Source organism: Lissotriton helveticus, chromosome 12, assembly GCF_964261635.1.
Source record: "Lissotriton helveticus chromosome 12, aLisHel1.1, whole genome shotgun sequence".
NCBI classification, from domain to species: Eukaryota; Metazoa; Chordata; class Amphibia; order Caudata; family Salamandridae; genus Lissotriton; species Lissotriton helveticus.
Window position 1 is genome coordinate 18,671,748 of NC_136073.1, and position 20,123 is coordinate 18,691,870.

Here is a 20,123-nt window from a genome sequence, read left to right on the forward strand (position 1 = left end):
CGTCAAAGCTTTTGTTTGCATATCTTGGAGGGCTGTGGGGAGTAAAATCGCGGCACAAGCAGTGTCCAGCACAAAGCCCTGCCCCTCCGTGGCCGCCCACCTCTCACACGAAGTAGGTGAGTCCGAAGGAGTTCCAGTGGTCTGTCAGCATCCATGACTCCTCGCCCCTCAGAGCTCCTCACAGGAGGCAGCAGAGAAGGACCGACGGTCACACATTGAGTCAACCGCAGGCCTGGGAAGGATATTGGAGCTGACAAGAGCATCGGGCGTGCTGTCTGTCAGAATATTACATAAGAAAAAAACTGACAGTCAGCCAATCTGCGTGTACAATGTTATAAGACTATATTTAATTTATATTATACTCCCGCTTTTATGGCTAAGTGGAAAAGTGGACATGATGGGAAATGCTTTCGTTGTAATGATAACAATGCGGATTTGTTACATATTTTTTTCAAATGTGGGAAGCTGGAGCATTTTTGTGCGCACATTGAAAAATTTCTAAGTGATTTAATTGGCAAAACATTTACTATAACTCCTGTTATTATGGGATGTATGACGTTACAACGCAGGCTATTAAAACGCCTGCCTTTACAACGCGTTTTTTACATCGCATACTATTACATTGCATAGCGCTTTTGGGTGTTGGATAGTGAATAGTTTAATTTACTATTCCAACTCCAGTCCCCGTGGACACTAGGGAAGGTTATTGGATAGTAAATTAACCGAATCCCTATCCTAGAGCGCCCCCTAGCGCAATGCGTTGTAATAGTTTGCGTTGTAATGACCGCGTTGTAATGGTAGTGCGTTGTAAAAGTTTCGTTGTAAGTGATGTTTACCGTTATTATATTGGGAACAGATATTCAATTCAGAAGGGGTGGGGAACTCCATAAACATCGTCACCTTATATTTTTTGCTATGACTGTAGCAAGATTGTGTATTGCTGCCACCTGGCTTCAAGTGGATCCCCCTTCTTTTTTCCAATGGAAAAGTAGAATGCGTAATCTTTTCAATTTGGAATTTAGTTTATATGCTGTTAAAGGGGTGAACAAACGGAAAGTTGGTAGGGATTTGTGGGGCCCCTTCTCAGATTACATGAATGTGCCAATATGATGAATTAATGTAATTATTTTTTTGTATTGTAATAGCTCTTCTTTTATCGTTTGTTGTTTTGGGATTGCTGTGGTATCAATAAATAAAAATAAAAAAACTGACAGACCTATCAGGCAACAAATATTGTTCACAAATCTATCGTCCCGTTGGGTGTAGGTTTACCACTATTAATGGTATTGAGCAAATGTTAGTAAACGAAATTTAGGACACAATATTTATGTCAGGCGACATTCTGGCGGAGGCATTATAGTTCCACACCTTCTGGTGGGCGAGAGTAAGAAATAAAGAAGATATGAGAGTGATTGATGAAGAGTGACAGATGAAGGAGGCGTGAAAGAAGATACAACAGATCATAAGTAGAGTCAGCAAGATGATGAGACAGAAAGGAGTGACTGTGGGGAGGACAGTCCCAGAAAGGAAGATAGGAGGACATTAAATGAGAGTGAGTCAGGGGAACACAAATGTGACAGAGAAAAAGTGATAGGCGTTGGATATATGGCAATGAGGTGACCATGCCCGCTCTCACATGCCACGCACTTAGCAAGCCCACTCCTCTACATCCCTGGCCTGGGCACTTGGTGCCCCCATTAAAGGGGATTGCAAAAAACACAGTTGATGGACAGAATGTAGAACAATGTCATACATTCACCCCAGTACAAGAATCTGGGCCTAAATCCATCGTTTTTTTACACTCCACACCACCCTGGGTTAGACACTGGCTATATGCAAATCAGCTCTGACCCTGTGCCTCATGGGAACAGTCCAGTCCGAACTACCAAGCCATGTCTTTCCCAGACCGGAATCAAGCGTCCAAGGACCGGTTTCTGGCTATCAGCCTTCATCAGCCTGGATAGCTTGACTCCAGTGGTGTGGAGAGCCTGGGACTCACGTCTGAGCATCCCCAGCCCACTCGGGGTGAAAATTGCAAAAAACACAGTTGATGGACAGAATGTAGAACAATGTCATACATTCACCCCAGTACAAGGATCTGGGCCTAAATCCATCGTTTTTTTTGCACTCCACACCACCCTGGGTTAGACACTGGCTATATGCATAAAAGGGGAGCCATCATGTCACTAACACTTCCCTGGAGTGCAGGACTGTCCTGGATTCACACCACAGTGGACTGTACATCCATGGCTTCTCCACAAGATGCCACTTCCTGTGACACCACTGCATATGGCACTTCCTGAGACATTTCTTCCTGTGAAATCACTTCCTGTAAGATCTCTTCCTGTGCGTTTTCTTTCACATTAATACCTAAGCTGCTTCAGGAGTGTAACAGCTGGACACCCCTATCAGTCTTAAAAAAAATGCTCACCTTCATTTAATTTTACCCACATTTCCTCCCCATACCGTCAACTTGCTTGCTGCTAGTTTTTTTGCAGGGGTGTACTACATAACATCGTTCATTTATCCATCCATCCATAAATACATGTTTTTTGATGATTAATGCATCTCTCCCATCCTTTTATTTCAGCATTGCTGTATGGCACCCTGTGCATCACAGTGGCCGCACTGTCTTCCCTGCTGGGTGGAGGGGTGCTGCAGGTAAGAGTGGCTTACAATGATTCCCTGTCCTGGAAGAGGTGGACTTGTGCTCATGAGCCAGAAAGCTCTCATAACCGGGCCTTGGCGGTGAACTTTGCTCCGTTTGCGAAGTTTTGTGCAATCCGCAGCGCACGCGAAGTTGCGGAAAACTCTGCTCTGTGTTTTTATCTCGTTCCTGCTGAGCGCGAGCCAGTAAAATCCAACGCTAGACCACCTCCCAGCGTCATTTCTCAATGAGGGCAGTAGTGGATGGTCACGACTGCTCGCGTTGAGAAACCATCCACTTGCGTTGAGGAAGCTGCCGCTCGAGTAGACAATCTACTTGAGCGGCAGAAAAAAGGAGCGCCCTCTCGTGCTGCACATGGTGCTGTACGTGCTGATTTTCCAGCGTGGGACAAACACCGGGTGCTAAAAATCAGCGAGATCCAACGCACTCTGCTGCTTGCGGAACTCCATGTAGCACGGCATATTTTTTGGGTCACTTAGTGGAGATCCATGTAGCGGAACTCAGCCCATGCCTAATCATAACCAGGAGTCTGACTGTGTCCACGTTTTCCTGTGCACCCTAGATTTGCACATGTCTTTGAATCACCACCTCCTTCTCTATTGTAGGGCTCCTTCACCGTCATGGGGGTGATGAGTGGGCCTTTGCTTGGCGCTTTCATCCTCGGCATCTTCATCCCACCCACAAATACCCCGGTAAGTTGGAAGGTTTGTTTTCACCACTCTAAAGCTTGTTTAAGTATTGTGTAAGTACGTATGTGTATATATATATATTTATGTATGTATTTATATATATTTGTAAAATGAAGAGCAAGATAGAGAGCAGTGGGGGCCTGAACAAGGGTGGGAACCCCGAGTTACGACTCAGGATTGTGTACAGCAAAACTGGACGTTGCAGGGCGATGAATCTTACAGCGCGCAGATGTTGCATCCTTTAAAGAGTCGCATCTTTAACCCCTTTATGATCTGCAGCAGGGGAGGAGCATTTCTGATGCTGATGGGGATGTTGTTCCAGATTGTAGGGTTCAATACAAAGAAAGCTAGTCTTCTATTTTACTTTGAGTTGCAGTTTTTTTCGTGATCTGGCGATGAACTTGCATGTGGGGTGGAGTGGTCCCTCAAGGGTAGTTAGTCCTCCGGGGGGTCAAAAGGCGCGCTGTAGAGTCTATGAGGACTCTGAGAGAACTACTGTGGTTTTCGGGTGGTCGCAGGCATTGTGTTCATAAGAAGTCAGTTTCAAGGAGGAAAGAGGTCACATTCTTCTGGAGATGGCACCATGGTCTTTGAAGGCAAGGGCGGTGTCTGGAGTGGTTGCCATTGATTTGTTCATGGGTGCCATCAACGAGTTTCATTTTGGGAAGCCAGGCTAAGCTGTGATGTTCTGTTATACTGATCATGACAAATTCTGTCTTGGTCAGCTTCAGCTTGAGGTAGACAGAGGAGACCTAGTCAGAATTCTGGGAAAGCCCAACTGGATTCAAGAACATGCTTACATGCTTTTAATTGTGGTTTTTTTTTAAAGCGCTAGAATCGACTCCCGAAGGAGTATCTTTGCGCTGTAGACCACTGGGGAACCCGTCCTGGCTTTCCCTGTGAGACGGTCCCTACTGGGTATCTCCAAGGTGAAACCAGGCATCCCCGGCGTATGTGTGGGGCCGTTGTGGAGATAAGGCAAGCTAATGCCCAGAGTTGCCGAGTGTGATCCCTGGTTAGAGTAGGCACCGAGAATTATCAAGTCCATTGACCCTGGTCCACGACCCTGCCGTGTCGGGAATTGAACCCTGGTCCCGGGTTGTCCTCTGCTTCCGGGTCTGCCACCTCTAACCAGTGAGCCACACCACACATGGCTTTTGCTGTGTCTGAGTTGTGCTACTAGAAAGGATGTGAAGTGACCATTCTCGGTTACAGTACATGTCAGAAAAGCATTAGCAAAAATATAATCGAACAAAAATGTTGTGCCGTTGGGTTCAGATTTTATATTATTAACTCCAATGGGTGATCATTTTGTAGACAATGTTTAGGACACAATAGTTCTGTCAGATAATATTTTGTTTACAATATTCTATACCCAGACCCCCATTAGAAACTCCTTCCTTGGGTAATCAGTTTGAATGACAGAATCCAGAGAAGTGTGTGCCAAAACACCACCTTGACGACACGCAACACAATATTCTTCATCTAACCAATGTCGAAAAACGCTCCTCTACACAATTGTTTCTGAAAGATCCGACACACAGACCGAATTGACAAGGTTTCTTTACATCCTGACGTAGGCACAGATTTACACATGTAGAAATATCAGTCATTCAGAAACCTATTGCACATTATTTCTTTTTTTTCTCCACGGGCACAAAATATTTCCCTGGGGAAAAAAAAACATTCCTTTGCATCTCCGCCAATTCAATTTATTTATTATGTTTTGGCTCTCAACGAGGGCCACATAAAATTCACAATACAAATTACATACCGAAGGAAAAATTCAATCAACACACACGAAACTAATTGCATCCATTGACAAAAAGACAAGAGAGAGCAATGTCAGACCTCTTCTAAACACCTTAATAAATAGCTAAAAACCTTTAAAAAAATTAAAAATGTGGAAGCAAAACATTTCATTTGGAGGACAGTATAGAAATTGTAGAAAAATATTCACATTAGAAATACCTAGTCAAAGACATATTGGTTTTAACCATTTAAGCCGCAATGGGCGGAGTGCAGGGCAAATCAACAAGACATGCATACGATCCTGAATACTCAAGTTACAAAAATTGCACATAGGAGAGGTTCCATACCATTTGGATAAAAGTACATTTAGGGGCAGTAAATCATATCGTAAAAGAAACCATAATCTGCGAACACCATGTGGCATATTCCATGTGGCATAGGGTTGGGCCAACTTGCATCTCCGCCAGTTTGGGAGGCGCCCTTTGCCCATAAGCACCCTGGAAAGGGACTTACTCCTGCCTTTGACTGGAAAACATCTTTCACAATTTCTGAGGTGGAAATGGACCAGGAAAGAAGTTTGTGAGCATCCACAAACCCTTGAACTGGTGGGTGTTCCCAAACATTTCCCAGCTTCCAGGCCTTGGGAACGCCTTGTCCCCAACCCCAGAGTGGGATATAGAGGCGTAATATTACACCATTGTTGCACAATATTATGCATGGGTAAATCCATCTTACGGTGCAAGTTCACTGTTTGTGAATTCAATGCTCTCGTGATTAACGCCATTGGTACATGTGTTAAAACTAAGGTCAATGGACAATCGATATTTGCCCGGCGGTATCGCCTCTTTAACCCACAAAATATTACTCAAATGAAGAGGCAGGCGCTGGAGACGGGAAGGCAGGAAACAAGGTTTATTCTCTCCGGAGGAGAACACATCAGTTCAGACAGCAGGTATCGTCATGAGGTGCTCTACCCGCATCTCTGAGGCCTGGCCTCTTATACACAGTCAAATGAATTTTATTGTAGGTAACACAGTCTTGTAATGCTTTGAAGTATGAAAGGACATCCTCTGAATCTCCCCTACAGGCCCGTTCCCACACACATTTACAGTTGAAGTCCCCACCCCGGTTACAACAGGTGATGATTATCGCGCAGCTGGACATTCCGCCGAGTCACGGAATGTGGGGGTTCGATCGGATCTCATAGGGTGGGGGCTTTGATCAACTCGGGGGTCCTTTGATGAGGGAAGCTTTCTACTGTACGGGGAGGGGCAATAAACAGTATCGGCAGAGCTAGGTGTCGGCCTGGGAACGAGGAAGACAAACGGGCACAGGAAAAGGGGGTTTTGTATCAAAGGGCCTGGGACCATGAAAGGAATGAAGGGAGGTGTCGCGCTGGGAACAGGATGGGGCTCTGAGGCAGAGCTGCGCTGAAGAGGGGTTTATGACCCAAGGCATGAGAGAGCGGGGGTTGTCAGTGTGCGGGCTTTGCGAGGGCGAAGGGCTATGTTGGGGGCCAGTGGCGCGCAGAGGGTGGTTCTGATCGAGGCACCTAAAATGGCGGGTGCGCAGGACAAAAGTGTGGCATCCGGGGAAAAAGGGCATGATGGCGCAGATAATGTTTACCAAACGGTACTAATTTTCCACACATGCGTCGAACGTACATGTGCATACGGCCCTGTGAATCGGTCCCTAACAGTTCAAACACATTCGAAGTCTTCAAACCCATTGTAGAAAGACTCTACGAGATGGCCACTCACTTATGCTCTGTGTGGCTGTGCATAGGGCCAGAGGGCACATCCACCAGTACAAGGCCACCTAAGAATCACATTGAGTATGAAGGGGCCATTGCATGCAAAGACAAGTGCAAAGTGGGCAAAGTTTTCCCGCCTTCACGGAAATGTAAAAAGTAAGCAAAGGGAGGCAGATTTCTCTGCAGGTTCAGAAGTCTCATTTCACTTATGAACTGGCCAAGGTCCCTGAGCTCACAGACTCCTCCCACGGGCTGGGCACATCTATTTGATTTATTATGAATCCATATTCTTGGGGAAAACACAAGTACTAGGTTCTCCACATTTCTCACAATTTCTGTTTATATGGCACATGTGGTGTTTGCATAATTTGTGATGGTGGAGGACTGGGCCTGGATAGGAAAAGTCTGGCAGGGGCTGTGAGACGGGATGTGTGCCACGGTCACTTAAGCTGCCCTCGCAACATTCACTGCTTGACAAAAAAAAAATTTGCCTTTTTGTGTGTGAGAGCATCTCACACAATTTCACTGGCTACGAGATTTCAAGCATATGGATGAAAAAAAAAACATTTTGACACCACTGCTTGGTCCTAGAAAAATCTGCCTCAGATTGGAAAGGGTACATTCAGTGGTTAAACTGAGCTAGAAGTTGCAGGTGGAGCCCCCAGTTCTCATTCTTGGGGACCTGGAATTATGTTTCTTCATCAGGGAGAGATAGATGGACAAACAGTGACAAAGTGGGAAAGGAGGAGAAGGATCTGCCGCAGTGCTTTAAATGGGAAAAAATAGTGAAGGTACTCATTTAAATGTGGCGAGTGGGCGGGGCTAGGGGCGTGGCCAGTGGAAAGACAGGACTTCTATACATGTTGTAGCGGTGTACAACCTTTACAACGCAACTTTTACCACACAGTGCCTTTACGACGCAACTTTTACAACGCAAACCATTACAACGCATTGCGCTGGGGGGCGCGCTAGGACAGGGAATGTATTTAATTTACTATCCAACACCTTCCCTACTATCCACGGGGACTGGAGTTGGAATAGTAAATTAAATAAATCACTATCCAGCGCCTAAAAGCACTATGCGTTGTAATGGTATTCGTTGTAAATACCGTGTTGTAAAGGCATGCGATGTAAAAGTATGCGTTGTAACGTCATACATCCAGTTGTAGCACATACCAAAACACATGGGAAATGGTTTTCATTAACAAAATAGATTCAATCGTTACACAAAACAAAAGACAGAGGCAGTGATATTAAAATATTTCCTTGTTTTGTAATATTTGCAGCTTGAATACTGTTATTTGCTGTTACTCGGCACAATACTATGTATTGTCAAGCAGACAGATGTGCACACACAAAGCATTCCACACATTTCCTTTAATATTCCCCCAAGAGTGTCTCGATTTTGCCCCTCTTTTCTCTCACACGAAAACACGCACAAGTAAACAGACAAACGTAAGCAGACACTCACTCAAAGAATCGGTGGGATTAAAGCCATTTCAACCTCCTTACCTCCAATGGCTTTCTTAATTGCGCTGTCACCGGGCTGCCTCGATTCCTTACAACACAGCATAATGGTGAACACCCGGATATTATGCAAATGAGCCCGCGCTGAATAGTTCATCGGGGGCTCAGCTCAGGGCTACAGAAGTGTTTTGACTGTCATAGACAGTTTACCAGCCCTATCAGCCAATGCGCCGATCCTTTCATGAGGACCGGTACTCTCCGCGGCAGTAGAGAAGTGTTGGTACTCAGAGTGATAAAAATAGGAAGAGTTGGTGCTCATTACCTGTGAGTACCGGCCCATTTAACCCGTTTACTGCTTCGAACGTTCAGCACCAGTGCTGAACGTTCGAAGAAACGGGTGCGGCCGCGTCGGCCAACGGACGTGCGCAGCACTGACAAGGTAGTGCTCGCGACGACCGTGGGCCGACGGCAGCACTAAAGGGGTTAAAGCACTGATCTGCCGTAGTCTCCGTGGTAACAGGGAGGCAGCTCACTAGTGTATCAGCATCCGGGTCTCATTCTGTCCTCTCTCCTTTCATGCACAGGGCGTCTTCACTGGTCTCATGGTGGGGCTTACGCTCACCCTATGGGTGTCTATCGGGGGGTCCATCTACCCGCCCTCAGACGAGATCATGGGGGTGCTGCCCACCCACGCCAGCTTCTGCCCACAGCGTAATACCACCAACGGCAGCATCATTTGGGGCCCTTTGCCCCCGAAAACGTACACAGTGTCGCTGGAAAGGTAAGAGTGGAGAATGTGTGTGGAAAATGGCTGCACTTTACTCCTGTGGCTGCGCCGTCTTCTTTGCACAATCACACAGTTGGATTCAGTGCATTTAAAGATTAACAACAGTAGTGACTTGTGTAAATGTAGTCCCAAATACTGCACTTCTACCACTTGTACGTGTTGTGTGTACGAGATTTCACTATTACACAATGTATGGTACTCTTTGAACAGTCTGCATGCACTCTAGCGTGTGGACACAGTGCTCTTTTAAGCTTCACCTCCTTGCCTTCTGCATGCCCTGTACCCTCTCCGCAGTGCCAGGGCGCCTGGCTCTGGTCTCAGAGTCCTTTGTACATGCCAATCATGTATTCGTTTCACCACGATGGACGGCTCTGTCTGCTTCAACAGGAGTCTAACCAACGACATCTACCGACAGAGGGAAACATTTAGCTCGCTCAGCCATCCTCCTGGGCGCTATGAGCTACTGAGGGAGCACACGCTGCCTCTTGTTTCAGCCATGCTCCTGGCGCGATGAGCTACTGAGGGAGCACGCGCTGCCTCTTGTCTCAGCCATCCTCCTGGTACGATGAGCTACTGAGGGAGCGCGCGCTGCCTCTTGTCTCAGCCATCCTCCCGGCACGATGAGCTACTGAGGGAGCGCGCGCTGCCTCTTGTCTCAGCCATCCTCCCGGCACGATGAGCTACTGAGGGAGCACGCGCTGCCTCTTGACTCAGCCATCCTCCCGGCACGATGAGCTACTGAGGGAGCGCGCGCTGCCTCTTGTCTCAGCCATCGTCCTGGCACGATGAGCTACTGAGGGTGCGCCCGCTGCCTCTTGTCTCAGCCATCCTCCCGGCACGATGAGCTACTGAGGGAGCGCGCGCTGCCTCTTGTCTCAGCCATCCTCCCGGCACGATGAGCTACTGAGGGAGCACGCGCTGCCTCTTGACTCAGCCATCCTCCTGGTACGATGAGCTACTGAGGGAGCGCGCGCTGCCTCTTGTCTCAGCCATCCTCCTGGTACGATGAGCTACTGAGGGAGCGCGCGCTGCCTCTTGACTCAGCCATCCTCCTGGTACGATGAGCTACTGAGGGAGCACGCGCTGCCTCTTGTCTCAGCCATCCTCCTGGTACGATGAGCTACTGAGGGAGCGCGCGCTGCCTCTTGTCTCAGCCATCCTCCCGGCACGATGAGCTACTGAGGGAGCGCGCGCTGCCTCTTGTCTCAGCCATCCTCCCGGCACGATGAGCTACTGAGGGAGCACGCGCTGCCTCTTGACTCAGCCATCCTCCCGGCACGATGAGCTACTGAGGGAGCGCGCGCTGCCTCTTGTCTCAGCCATCGTCCTGGCACGATGAGCTACTGAGGGTGCGCCCGCTGCCTCTTGTCTCAGCCATCCTCCCGGCACGATGAGCTACTGAGGGAGCGCGCGCTGCCTCTTGTCTCAGCCATCCTCCCGGCACGATGAGCTACTGAGGGAGCACGCGCTGCCTCTTGACTCAGCCATCCTCCTGGTACGATGAGCTACTGAGGGAGCGCGCGCTGCCTCTTGTCTCAGCCATCCTCCTGGTACGATGAGCTACTGAGGGAGCGCGCGCTGCCTCTTGACTCAGCCATCCTCCTGGTACGATGAGCTACTGAGGGAGCGCGCGCTGCCTCTTGTCTCAGCCATCCTCCTGGTACGATGAGCTACTGAGGGAGCGCGCGCTGCCTCTTGTCTCAGCCATTGTCCCGGCGTGATGAGCTACTGAGGGAGCACGCGCTGCCTCTTGTCTCAGCCATCCTCCCGGCACGATGAGCTACTGAGGGAGCGCGCGCTGCCTCTTGTCTCAGCCATCCTCCTGGTACGATGAGCTACTGAGGGAGCGCGCGCTGCCTCTTGTCTCAGCCATCCTCCCGGCACGATGAGCTACTGAGGGAGCGCGCGCTGCCTCTTGTCTCAGCCATCCTCCTGGTATGATGAGCTACTGAGGGAGCGCGCACTGCCTCTTGTCTCAGCTATCCTCCCGGCACGATGAGCTACTGAGGGAGCGCGCGCTGCCTCTTGTCTCAGCCATCCTCCCGGCACGATGAGCTACTGAGGGAGCACAGGCTGCCTCTTGACTCAGCCATCCTCCCGGCACGATGAGCTACTGAGGGAGCACGCACTGCCTCTTGACTCAGCCATCCTCCTGGCGCGATGAGCTACTGAGGGAGCACGCACTGCCTCTTGTCTCAGCCATCCTCCCGGCACGATGAGCTACTGAGGGAGCACGCACTGCCTCTTGTCTCAGCCATCCTCCCGGCACGATGAGCTACTGAGGGAGCGCGCGCTGCCTCTTGTCTCAGCCATCCTCCCGGCACGATGAGCTACTGAGGGAGCACAGGCTGCCTCTTGACTCAGCCATCCTCCCGGCACGATGAGCTACTGAGGGAGCGCGCCCTGCCTCTTGACTCAGCCATCCTCCTGGCGCGATGAGCTACTGAGGGAGCGCACGCTGCCTCTTGTCTCAACAATCCTCCTGGCGCGATGAGCTACTGAGGGAGCGCACGCTGCCTCTTGTCTCAACAATCCTCCTGGCGCGATGAGCTACTGAGGGAGCTCGCGCTGCCTCTTGTCTCAGCCATCGTCCCGGCGCGATGAGCTACTGAGGGAGCGTGCACTGCCTCTTGTCTCAGCCATCGTCCCGGCGTGATGTGCTACTGAGGGAGCACGGGCTGCTTCTTGTCTCAGCCATCCTCCCGGCGTGATGTGCTACTGAGGGAGCACAGGCTGCCTCTTGTCTCAGCCATCCTCCCGGCACGATGAGCTACTGAGGGAGCGCGCGCTGCCTCTTGTCTCAGCCATCCTCCCGGCACGATGAGCTACTGAGGGAGCACCTGCTGCCTCTTGTCTCAACCATCCTCCCGGCACGATGAGCTACTGAGGGAGCGCGCGCTGCCTCTTGTCTCAGCTATCCTTCCGGCGCGATGAGCTACTGAGGGAGCGCGCGCTGCCTCTTGTCTCAGCCATCCTCCCAGCGCGATGAGCTACTGAGGGAGCGCCCGCTGCCTCTTTTCTCAGCCATCCTCCCGGCACGATGAGCTACTGAGGGAGCACGCGCTGCCTCTTGTCTCAGCCATCCTCCCGGCAAGATGAGCTACTGAGGGAGCGCGCACTGCCTCTTGTCTCAGCCATCGTCCTGGCGTGATGAGCTACTGAGGGAGTACAGGCTGCCTCTTGTCTCAGCTATCCTCCCGGCACGATGTGCTACTGAGGGAGCGCGCGCTGCCTCTTGTCTCAGCCATCCTCCCGGCGCGATGAACTACTGAGGGAGCGCGCGCTGCCTCTTGTCTCAACCATCCTCCCGGCACGATGAGCTACTGAGGGAGCGCGCGCTGCCTCTTGTCTCAGCCATCCTCCCGGCACGATGAGCTACTGAGGTAGCCCGCGCTGCCTCTTGTCTCAGCCATCCTCCCGGCACGATGTGCTACTGAGGGAGCGCACGCTGCCTCTTGTCTCAGCCATCCTCCCGGCACGATGAGCTACTGAGGGAGCGCGCGCTGCCTCTTGTCTCAGCCATCCTCCCGGCACGATGAGCTACTGAGGGAGCGCGCGCTGCCTCTTGTCTCAGCTATCCTTCCGGCGCGATGAGCTACTGAGGGAGCACGCGCTGCCTCTTGTCTCAGCAATCGTCCCGGCGTGATGTGCTACTGAGGGAGCATGCGCGGCCTCTTGTTTACTGTGGATAACCACCTGCAGAGGAGAGGGGCAGCAACACAGAGCCAAACACTGCAAACACCATCTGCTGAAGCAGAGTCCCCCGTGTGGTTTAAACACACACATGCAACACATGCGCACTCACACAAATACGCACTGATGTCCAAACTGTGCATGTCTTTTGTTTTTTGTGACAATGAAGATTGCTTTCCTGGTGCCTGTGGTACACTTGATTTTTGTTTGTGCGATGTTTGCAGTACTGCTGCATGTGCTTTGATGGGTTATGTGTGTTTGTGTGTGATGAAATCTTGCACTTATGCTGCAGTTGCAGCGCCTGGCCAATGAATAAATGATACTTGCAGTGTTGCTTTCTGTAATGCACCTGCACTGTATGTGATTTAAGCTTTCACTGCTACTGCCTGTGTTGCACCTTCCTGTGTGTGAGGGGAGCTTGCGCTGCTACCTGCGATTCACCTGTCCTCTGTGTGAGGGAAGGTTGAAGTGCTGCTGCCTGTACTGCACTTGTTTTCTGTTTAAGAAAAAAATGCATTTCTGCTGTTACTGCTTTCTGTTTGGGTAAAGCTTGCAGTGCTGCTGCCTGTGATGCACCTGTCCTGTATGTGAGTGAAGCTTGCACTGCTACCGCCGGTACTGCACTTGTATTCTATTGGAGTGAAGCTTGCAGTGCCATTGCTTGTATTGCACCCGTCCTGTGTGTGTGAAGCTTGAAGTACTGCTGCCTGTGATGCACCTGTCCCAGGTGAGAGAAGCTTGTACTGCTGTGATTCACCTGTCCTGTGTGTGAGGAAAGGCTGCAGTGCTGCTGCCTGTACTGCACTTGATTTCTGTTTAAGAAAAGCTTGCATTGCTGCTGCTGCTACTGCTTTCTGTTTGAGTGAAGCATGCAGTGCTGCTGCCTGTACTGCGCTTGCTTTCTGTTTGAGTCAAGCTCGCGGTCCTGCTGCCTGTACTGCGCTTGCTTTCTGTTTGAGTCAAGCTTGCGGTCCTGCTGCCTGTACTGCGCTTGCTTTCTGTTTGAGTCAAGCTTGCGGTCCTGCTGCCTGTACTGCGCTTGCTTTCTGTTTGAGTCAAGCTTGCGGTCCTGCTGCCTGTCTTGCACCTGTTTGAATGGTAAATGAAGCAGTCAGTTTGCAAACAAATGTAAACCAATATAACTTAATGCCTCATGTCTGTCTGTGTCTGTTAAAACCAATATATTACAAATCAAGGTGAAGATACAGTGCCCACCTCTAGCCTTTAGGTTTGTGCTTGGTCAGCCTGGTAGGGATATGGGCAAAGAGTGGTACAAGGGCTCACATGGACATAACTGGTCCGATGCACCTTGATACTCTGGTCAGGCGTCACAGTGGTGCCAGACTGTTTCCTTTTTAAAATCTATTTCTATTGAGTTCATGTTAAACATCAAAGTATACAGTGCTGTACCAACTATCACAGAACTGGGAACATTGTTATCAAAGCGGAATATGCAATGGAACAGGCGCAGCGGCTGACTTGCACTTAGGATAGTGGGGGAGGGGTCCCCGGTCGGAAACATCTTGCAGCAAAGGGTGCATAAGTATACTTTGTGCCAAAGTGTTCCCTTGAGAACAAATTCTAGATCTAATCTGATTCCTACAAACCTTGGTAAATATCTCATAAAGGACATACAAGGAAGCAGTGATTATGTGTACGATATTCACATGACCTTTATTTTTAGGTCGCGGACTGCGAAGCGATCGTCGCTCCGAGACTCTATTGCAATCGCTTCTGCTTTCAAGGAGTCAAGGGAGACAGGAGACAAGTGATGTGCACGCGCGCGTAAACGGATCAGGTCACGCGCGCTTCCTGTCTCCCATGGCTCCTTGGAAGCAGACTCACAAGCATGCACACACACACATACAGACCCCCCCGCCACGCTTACACACACTCACACACACACATACAGAACCCCCCCACATACACACACGCACGCACACATAGAGACCCCCCCGCCGCCGCCGCGCATACACACACGCACACACACATAGAGAAACCCCCCCCCCTGCCGTGCGCACACACACAGACACACAGAACCCCCCGGCGCTTACACACACACATCCCCTACCTCGTCTCGGCGTGTCTTCGCGCTCCCTTGCCCCCGCTCCTCTGGTGCGCGCGCACCACTGGTTTCGATTCCCGCGTCGGCTCCTCTGTGGTGCGCGCGCACAACAGGTTTCGATTCCGTGCTTGTGATTTATTGTCGCCCACTGATGCAACATCTTTTAGCCCAGCCTCTCACGTTGGTGTGCCCCTGAACACTGACCATGTTAGAGACGCTGTAGATCCCGCTGCTCAGGTCTCTTTCTTCCACGGGTGCGGAATCTGTGATCTGTGCTATTAAAAGATCAGGAAGGCTGGTTGGTTAATCAAGGTAATTGTTGCCAGTAAGTACAAACTGGAATTGACCATTTTAAAAACAGTATACGGAACTTGAATTAAATGTGCCTCACGTCACAAAACATGGATTGGCCGGGCCTATTTTCTGCAACCGTGACTATGCACACGCACACCTCGAATCACCAGTGATCACATATGGACAATGCTTCATCAGGCAGGATGTCGTAAATTACATACATTCGAGAAACGTTTTGTCTAATTAAAACGTGTTGCTATTTGCAGAGATCCATAGTACGCATCTGCTCTCAGACGCTGAGAGTAAAGGTGGAATGGCAGTCAATTTACTGACCTCGGAAAAATAGCAGGCTGAGTTGGCACAAGCAGAACTCAAGCCCTGCAGGTCCCAGGTCACAGCAGAAGTCTGCATACATCGAGCTGGTGCGTGTTTGAAGACTTGCGGTCGGATTTCTAACTGCAGGCGGTGACCCGCGTTGCATGAATTTGTATTTTAATGTAGCGAGTAATATGCAAATAACTTCAAAGGGGCTTTAAGTGAACTTAGTTTAAGTGAAACATGTATGGCGCCAAACGTGTGAATTGGAAGTCTGTTGAAGTTAGAGCGCAGGGACTTCATACAAGAGTCTGGAGCCCCTTAGACAGGAGGCAAGTTCGGCCCTTAGGTAGTTACATCAACAGGTCAGTCCTATAAGGTCTTCAACCTCCCTTCAACTGTCCCTATCTCCTCACTTCCACTCCAGAACACACACCAACATGTTATTACATTATTCCTTTTGAGCATTCCAGACACCAGTTCAGAAGTACAGGGAATGGGGACACAGAGGATACTCGAGCCTTCCACATTACTGCAAAAATTCACACATTTTCCTCCAAGCTGCAAACATAACCTAACATTTGTATTCGTAAAGCGCACGTTCACCCACAGGTATCTTGGCGCTGAATAACATGTTTATTGTTGCCCAAATCAATGGTACTCATTTTATCGACCTCAGATGGATGAAAGGCTGAGTGGACCCGCCAGGATTTGAAGCTGTGACCATGAGGTCAAACACAGGCCCCTGCATTGGACACATTAGTCCACTGAGCCACCAGACCCTCATAGTGCAATTCAGACTGTTCCCAGCCCCTGAAGCTAAAAGAATGGCTTGGGTGAGGTGTAGTCTTTTTCAATGCACATTGAATTAATAAACAACTGTTTACCACACACACATAAATACACACAACCACACCTAACCACACACACAAACACACACAGCCACACACACACGCACAACCACACGCAATACCACGCGCAATACCACACGCACAACCACACGCACAACGACACAGACAACCACACACACACACAACCACACACACACACAACCACACACACACAACCACACACAACCACAACCACACAGCATCAGTGCACAATTTCACAGGCACACACACCACCAGCCATCAGCGCACACATCAATTGTTAACGCATCCACAATTAACTATTGTAGCAATCGCAGTATGGCGCACTTTACTTTTAAACATATTCATCTAAAGTGCAGCATGCCACCATTGCTACAAAAATAAATAAACATTTTTTTTGGCCTACAATTTATAGACTTTTGTTGCAGTTGGTGTTGCAATATTTATAGCTCAAACTTAATTAACCCGAGACCTATTGCATTGTAAATGCTTGTTTGGCATAGCAAGAGGAGTCTCTCTTCATTAAGCATTCATGCTGCAGCAGTGCAACCCAAGTTCTTTAAACTTGGACTGAACATCATCCTTTATTGGATACAAGGTACACAGGCAATCTGGTGTATTGTACTCCGTTCAAGTTAACGGAGGAGGAAAGACCAGACTTCTCAAAGCTGATGGGAAGGACCAAACACGCTGAGGCAGTCAGATGTATAGTGAGGCTATAGAGACTTGCTCCATGTCTAAAGACCTTTGGTTGGCCACAATACTGGTTCTGTTGAAACCAGAGTGATCTTCAGTCCACTGCATCCCATACGCTCTAATATCACCCATTAAGGCCGATACAGGTTTTTGACGAGGTGCTGGCAAACAGGCTGTTCTGGAAGATTACAACACAAATGCATACAAATCAGAACAGTTTCAGCCTGGAGTAGAGCAAGAGACATTCAGCTAGATTCATCAAAGTCCCGTTTTGCGAGTCTGTAATAGCGATTCATAAGGAATAGCTATTAAGGACTTGCAAAATGGGATTTATGTAGGAATTGCAAAAAATATTGCGATTCCTACATCTTCCTTATTTGCGATTAGCTAATCGCAAATAAGGAATAACTCCCCATGCATTCCTATGGGCCTAAAGGCCCATAGGAATGCATGGGGAGGTATTCCTTATTTGCGATTAGCAATTTGCTAATCGCAAATAAGGATTCGATTTCAAGGGTGCCAGGGGTGTCCGAAGGACACCCTGTAGCACCCCTGAAAAGCAAATGTAGCCAGATGTTGCGCACACACATGTCCAAAGGACATGTGTGTGTGTAACATACCACTCAGAAAAATGCACTAAAGTGCATTTTTCTGAGTTTTCGCTATTTACCACGAAGTTACAATTCGTGGTAAATAGCGGCCAATTATTGCGAATTCGCAAATTAAAAATGGTTGATGAATTGCATTTAAGGAATCTCAATTCCTTAAATGCAATTCCTCGCAAATATGCGATTTCGCAATTACCGATTTTTGCATTTGGGATGATGAATCCCAAATGCAAAAATTGCGCTCGCAAAGGGCCAGATTCTCAGAATCTGGCCCTTTGCGAGCGCAATTTCCTTTCATGAATCTACCTGATTGATTCCAATGGGCACAGATGGCCCTGACCACAGCAAACAAGTTCACTGGACTCCAGAATGAAATGGCAGCACTTATGCTGGATGACTTAAGAAAAGCCAAACTAAAGGTGTTTTTATAAGAGATACTTCACCCAAAAAGAATGAGGCCCTCGCTTAATGGCCAGTATCAAAATCCTTTACATACCATGAAAGTCCGGGTCAGAATTAATGAGGTATTGTCTCCCTTTTCTTAATCGGTAGGGGTGCCAGACAGGGTTGCCCCTGGCTTCCTCTGGTATTTGCCTTTGCAAAGAGGCTGCTTGCAACATGGCTCATGCTCCACATCAAAAGGAAAAGTTCTAAAAATCTTACAGCTAGATTCATGAAAGGCCGTTTTGCGAGTCTTTAATAGCGATTCATAAGGAATCGCTATTAAGGACTTGCAAAACGGGATTCATGTAGGAATTGCTAAATAAATTGCGATTCCTACACATTCCTTATTTGCGATTAGCAAATTGCTAATCGCAAATAAGGAATAACTCCCCATTCATTCCTATGGGCCTAAAGGCCCATCGGAATGAATGGGGAGTTATTCCTTATTTGTGATTAGCAATTTGCTAATCGCAAATAAGGATGCGATTTCAAGGGTGCAGGGGTGTCCAAAGGACACCCTGTACCACCCCTGAAATGTGAATTTACACTGATGTTGTGCACACACATGTCCAAAGGACATGTGTGTGTGTAACATGCAACTTAGAAAAATGCATTTAAATGCATTTTTCTAAGTTTTAGCTATTTACCACGAGGTTTGACTTCGTGGTAAATAGCGGTCCTAAATTGCGATTTCGCAATTTCAAAATGGTTCATGAATTGCATTTAAGGAATCTCAAATAGAGATTCCTTAAATGCAATTCCTCGCAAATGTGCGAATTCTTTATTAGCGAATTTTGCATTTGGGATGATGAATCCCAAATGCAAAAATTGCACTCGCAAAGGGCCAGATTCTCAGAATCTGGCCCTTTGCGAGCCCAATTAAGCTTGATGAATCGAGCTGTTTGCATCCAGATTACTTGCAATTCCGCGCTTCACTGGTAGGGCAATTGGATTACTCCAAACAAATCTTTTCATAAACATCTGAGAATTTTAACCTGACTACTGTTGCATGGAGCGTGTGTAGTCTCCATTTTGGATTCAACTCCTTAGGTTGACATCTCTTTCGTGGTGCCCTTTGCCACACTTTTCTACTAACGTGTCAATGGGCATCTGTGATGGCACTGACGTTCTGCAGCCTGTACAGTCAGACCGGAATGCCATTGTTTTCCTTTCTTTCTGTGATTGTTAGGCGACACTTTATCTTAGCTGGGCAAAACAAAACAAGCTGCTCTGTGCCTCTGCCACAGTTGATAAAACAGTACTTTATTATATAAACAGCTTCCATGTTAAATCTCTTTGAGAGGAGCATGGCAATGATGTGTCAGATGCAATGCTTCTGACCCTGACCGCCACCCTGCTAAGGAAGATAATTTATGCACTGCGACCGGCTTCCTGACATCTAAGATTAAGGTATGGGGGGGGGGTTTAGGCTTCCCCATTTGATCAAGCAGACTGACGCCTCGGCTATGCTCTCTTTACCCTAGTACTAGATACAGATAGGTGTAAGGAAACATTAGCAACAACATGCTTGAATTTCTTTCTTTTTTTTAAACGTTATTTACCATTTTCATCCACAATTTACCACAATACAAAGCATGTTCTCAATGCGGATGTATGACATTACAACGCATGCTTTTACATCGCATGCTTTTACAACGCGGTTTTTACAACGCATACCATTACAACGCATAGTGCTTTTAGGCGCTGGATAGTGAATTGTTTAATTTACTATTCTAACTCCAGTCCCCATGGATAGTAGGGAAGGTGTTGGATAGTACATTAAACCTATTCCCTATCCTAGAGCGCCCCCCAGTGCAATGCGTTGTAATAGTTTGCGTTGTAAAAGTTGCGTTGTAAAGGTTGTTTACCTCTCAATGCAGCTGTACAATATCCAAATCATGATAGATGGTGGTCAACCTAATGAAGCAATTAAACCTGTTCACATATTGACAGTCTATAAACAATTCCACTCAATTTCAAGTCCTCCATTTTCTATTTTTGTTGTTCCCCATGTAGTTCAAAG

General features: G+C 48.3%; 1 protein-coding gene across 1 annotated transcript in view; it reads left to right on the forward strand.

The window, feature by feature from the left end:
• The window catches only part of SLC5A5 (solute carrier family 5 member 5), a 75,966-nt gene that overhangs the window by 27,334 nt on the left and 28,509 nt on the right, over window positions 1-20,123 (forward strand). The window contains exons 10-12 of the mRNA XM_078669573.1: window positions 2,591-2,661; window positions 3,274-3,360; window positions 8,914-9,110. Coding sequence (XP_078525699.1) covers window positions 2,591-2,661; window positions 3,274-3,360; window positions 8,914-9,110 — 355 coding nt within the window. The remainder of the gene's footprint in view (window positions 1-2,590; window positions 2,662-3,273; window positions 3,361-8,913; window positions 9,111-20,123) is intronic.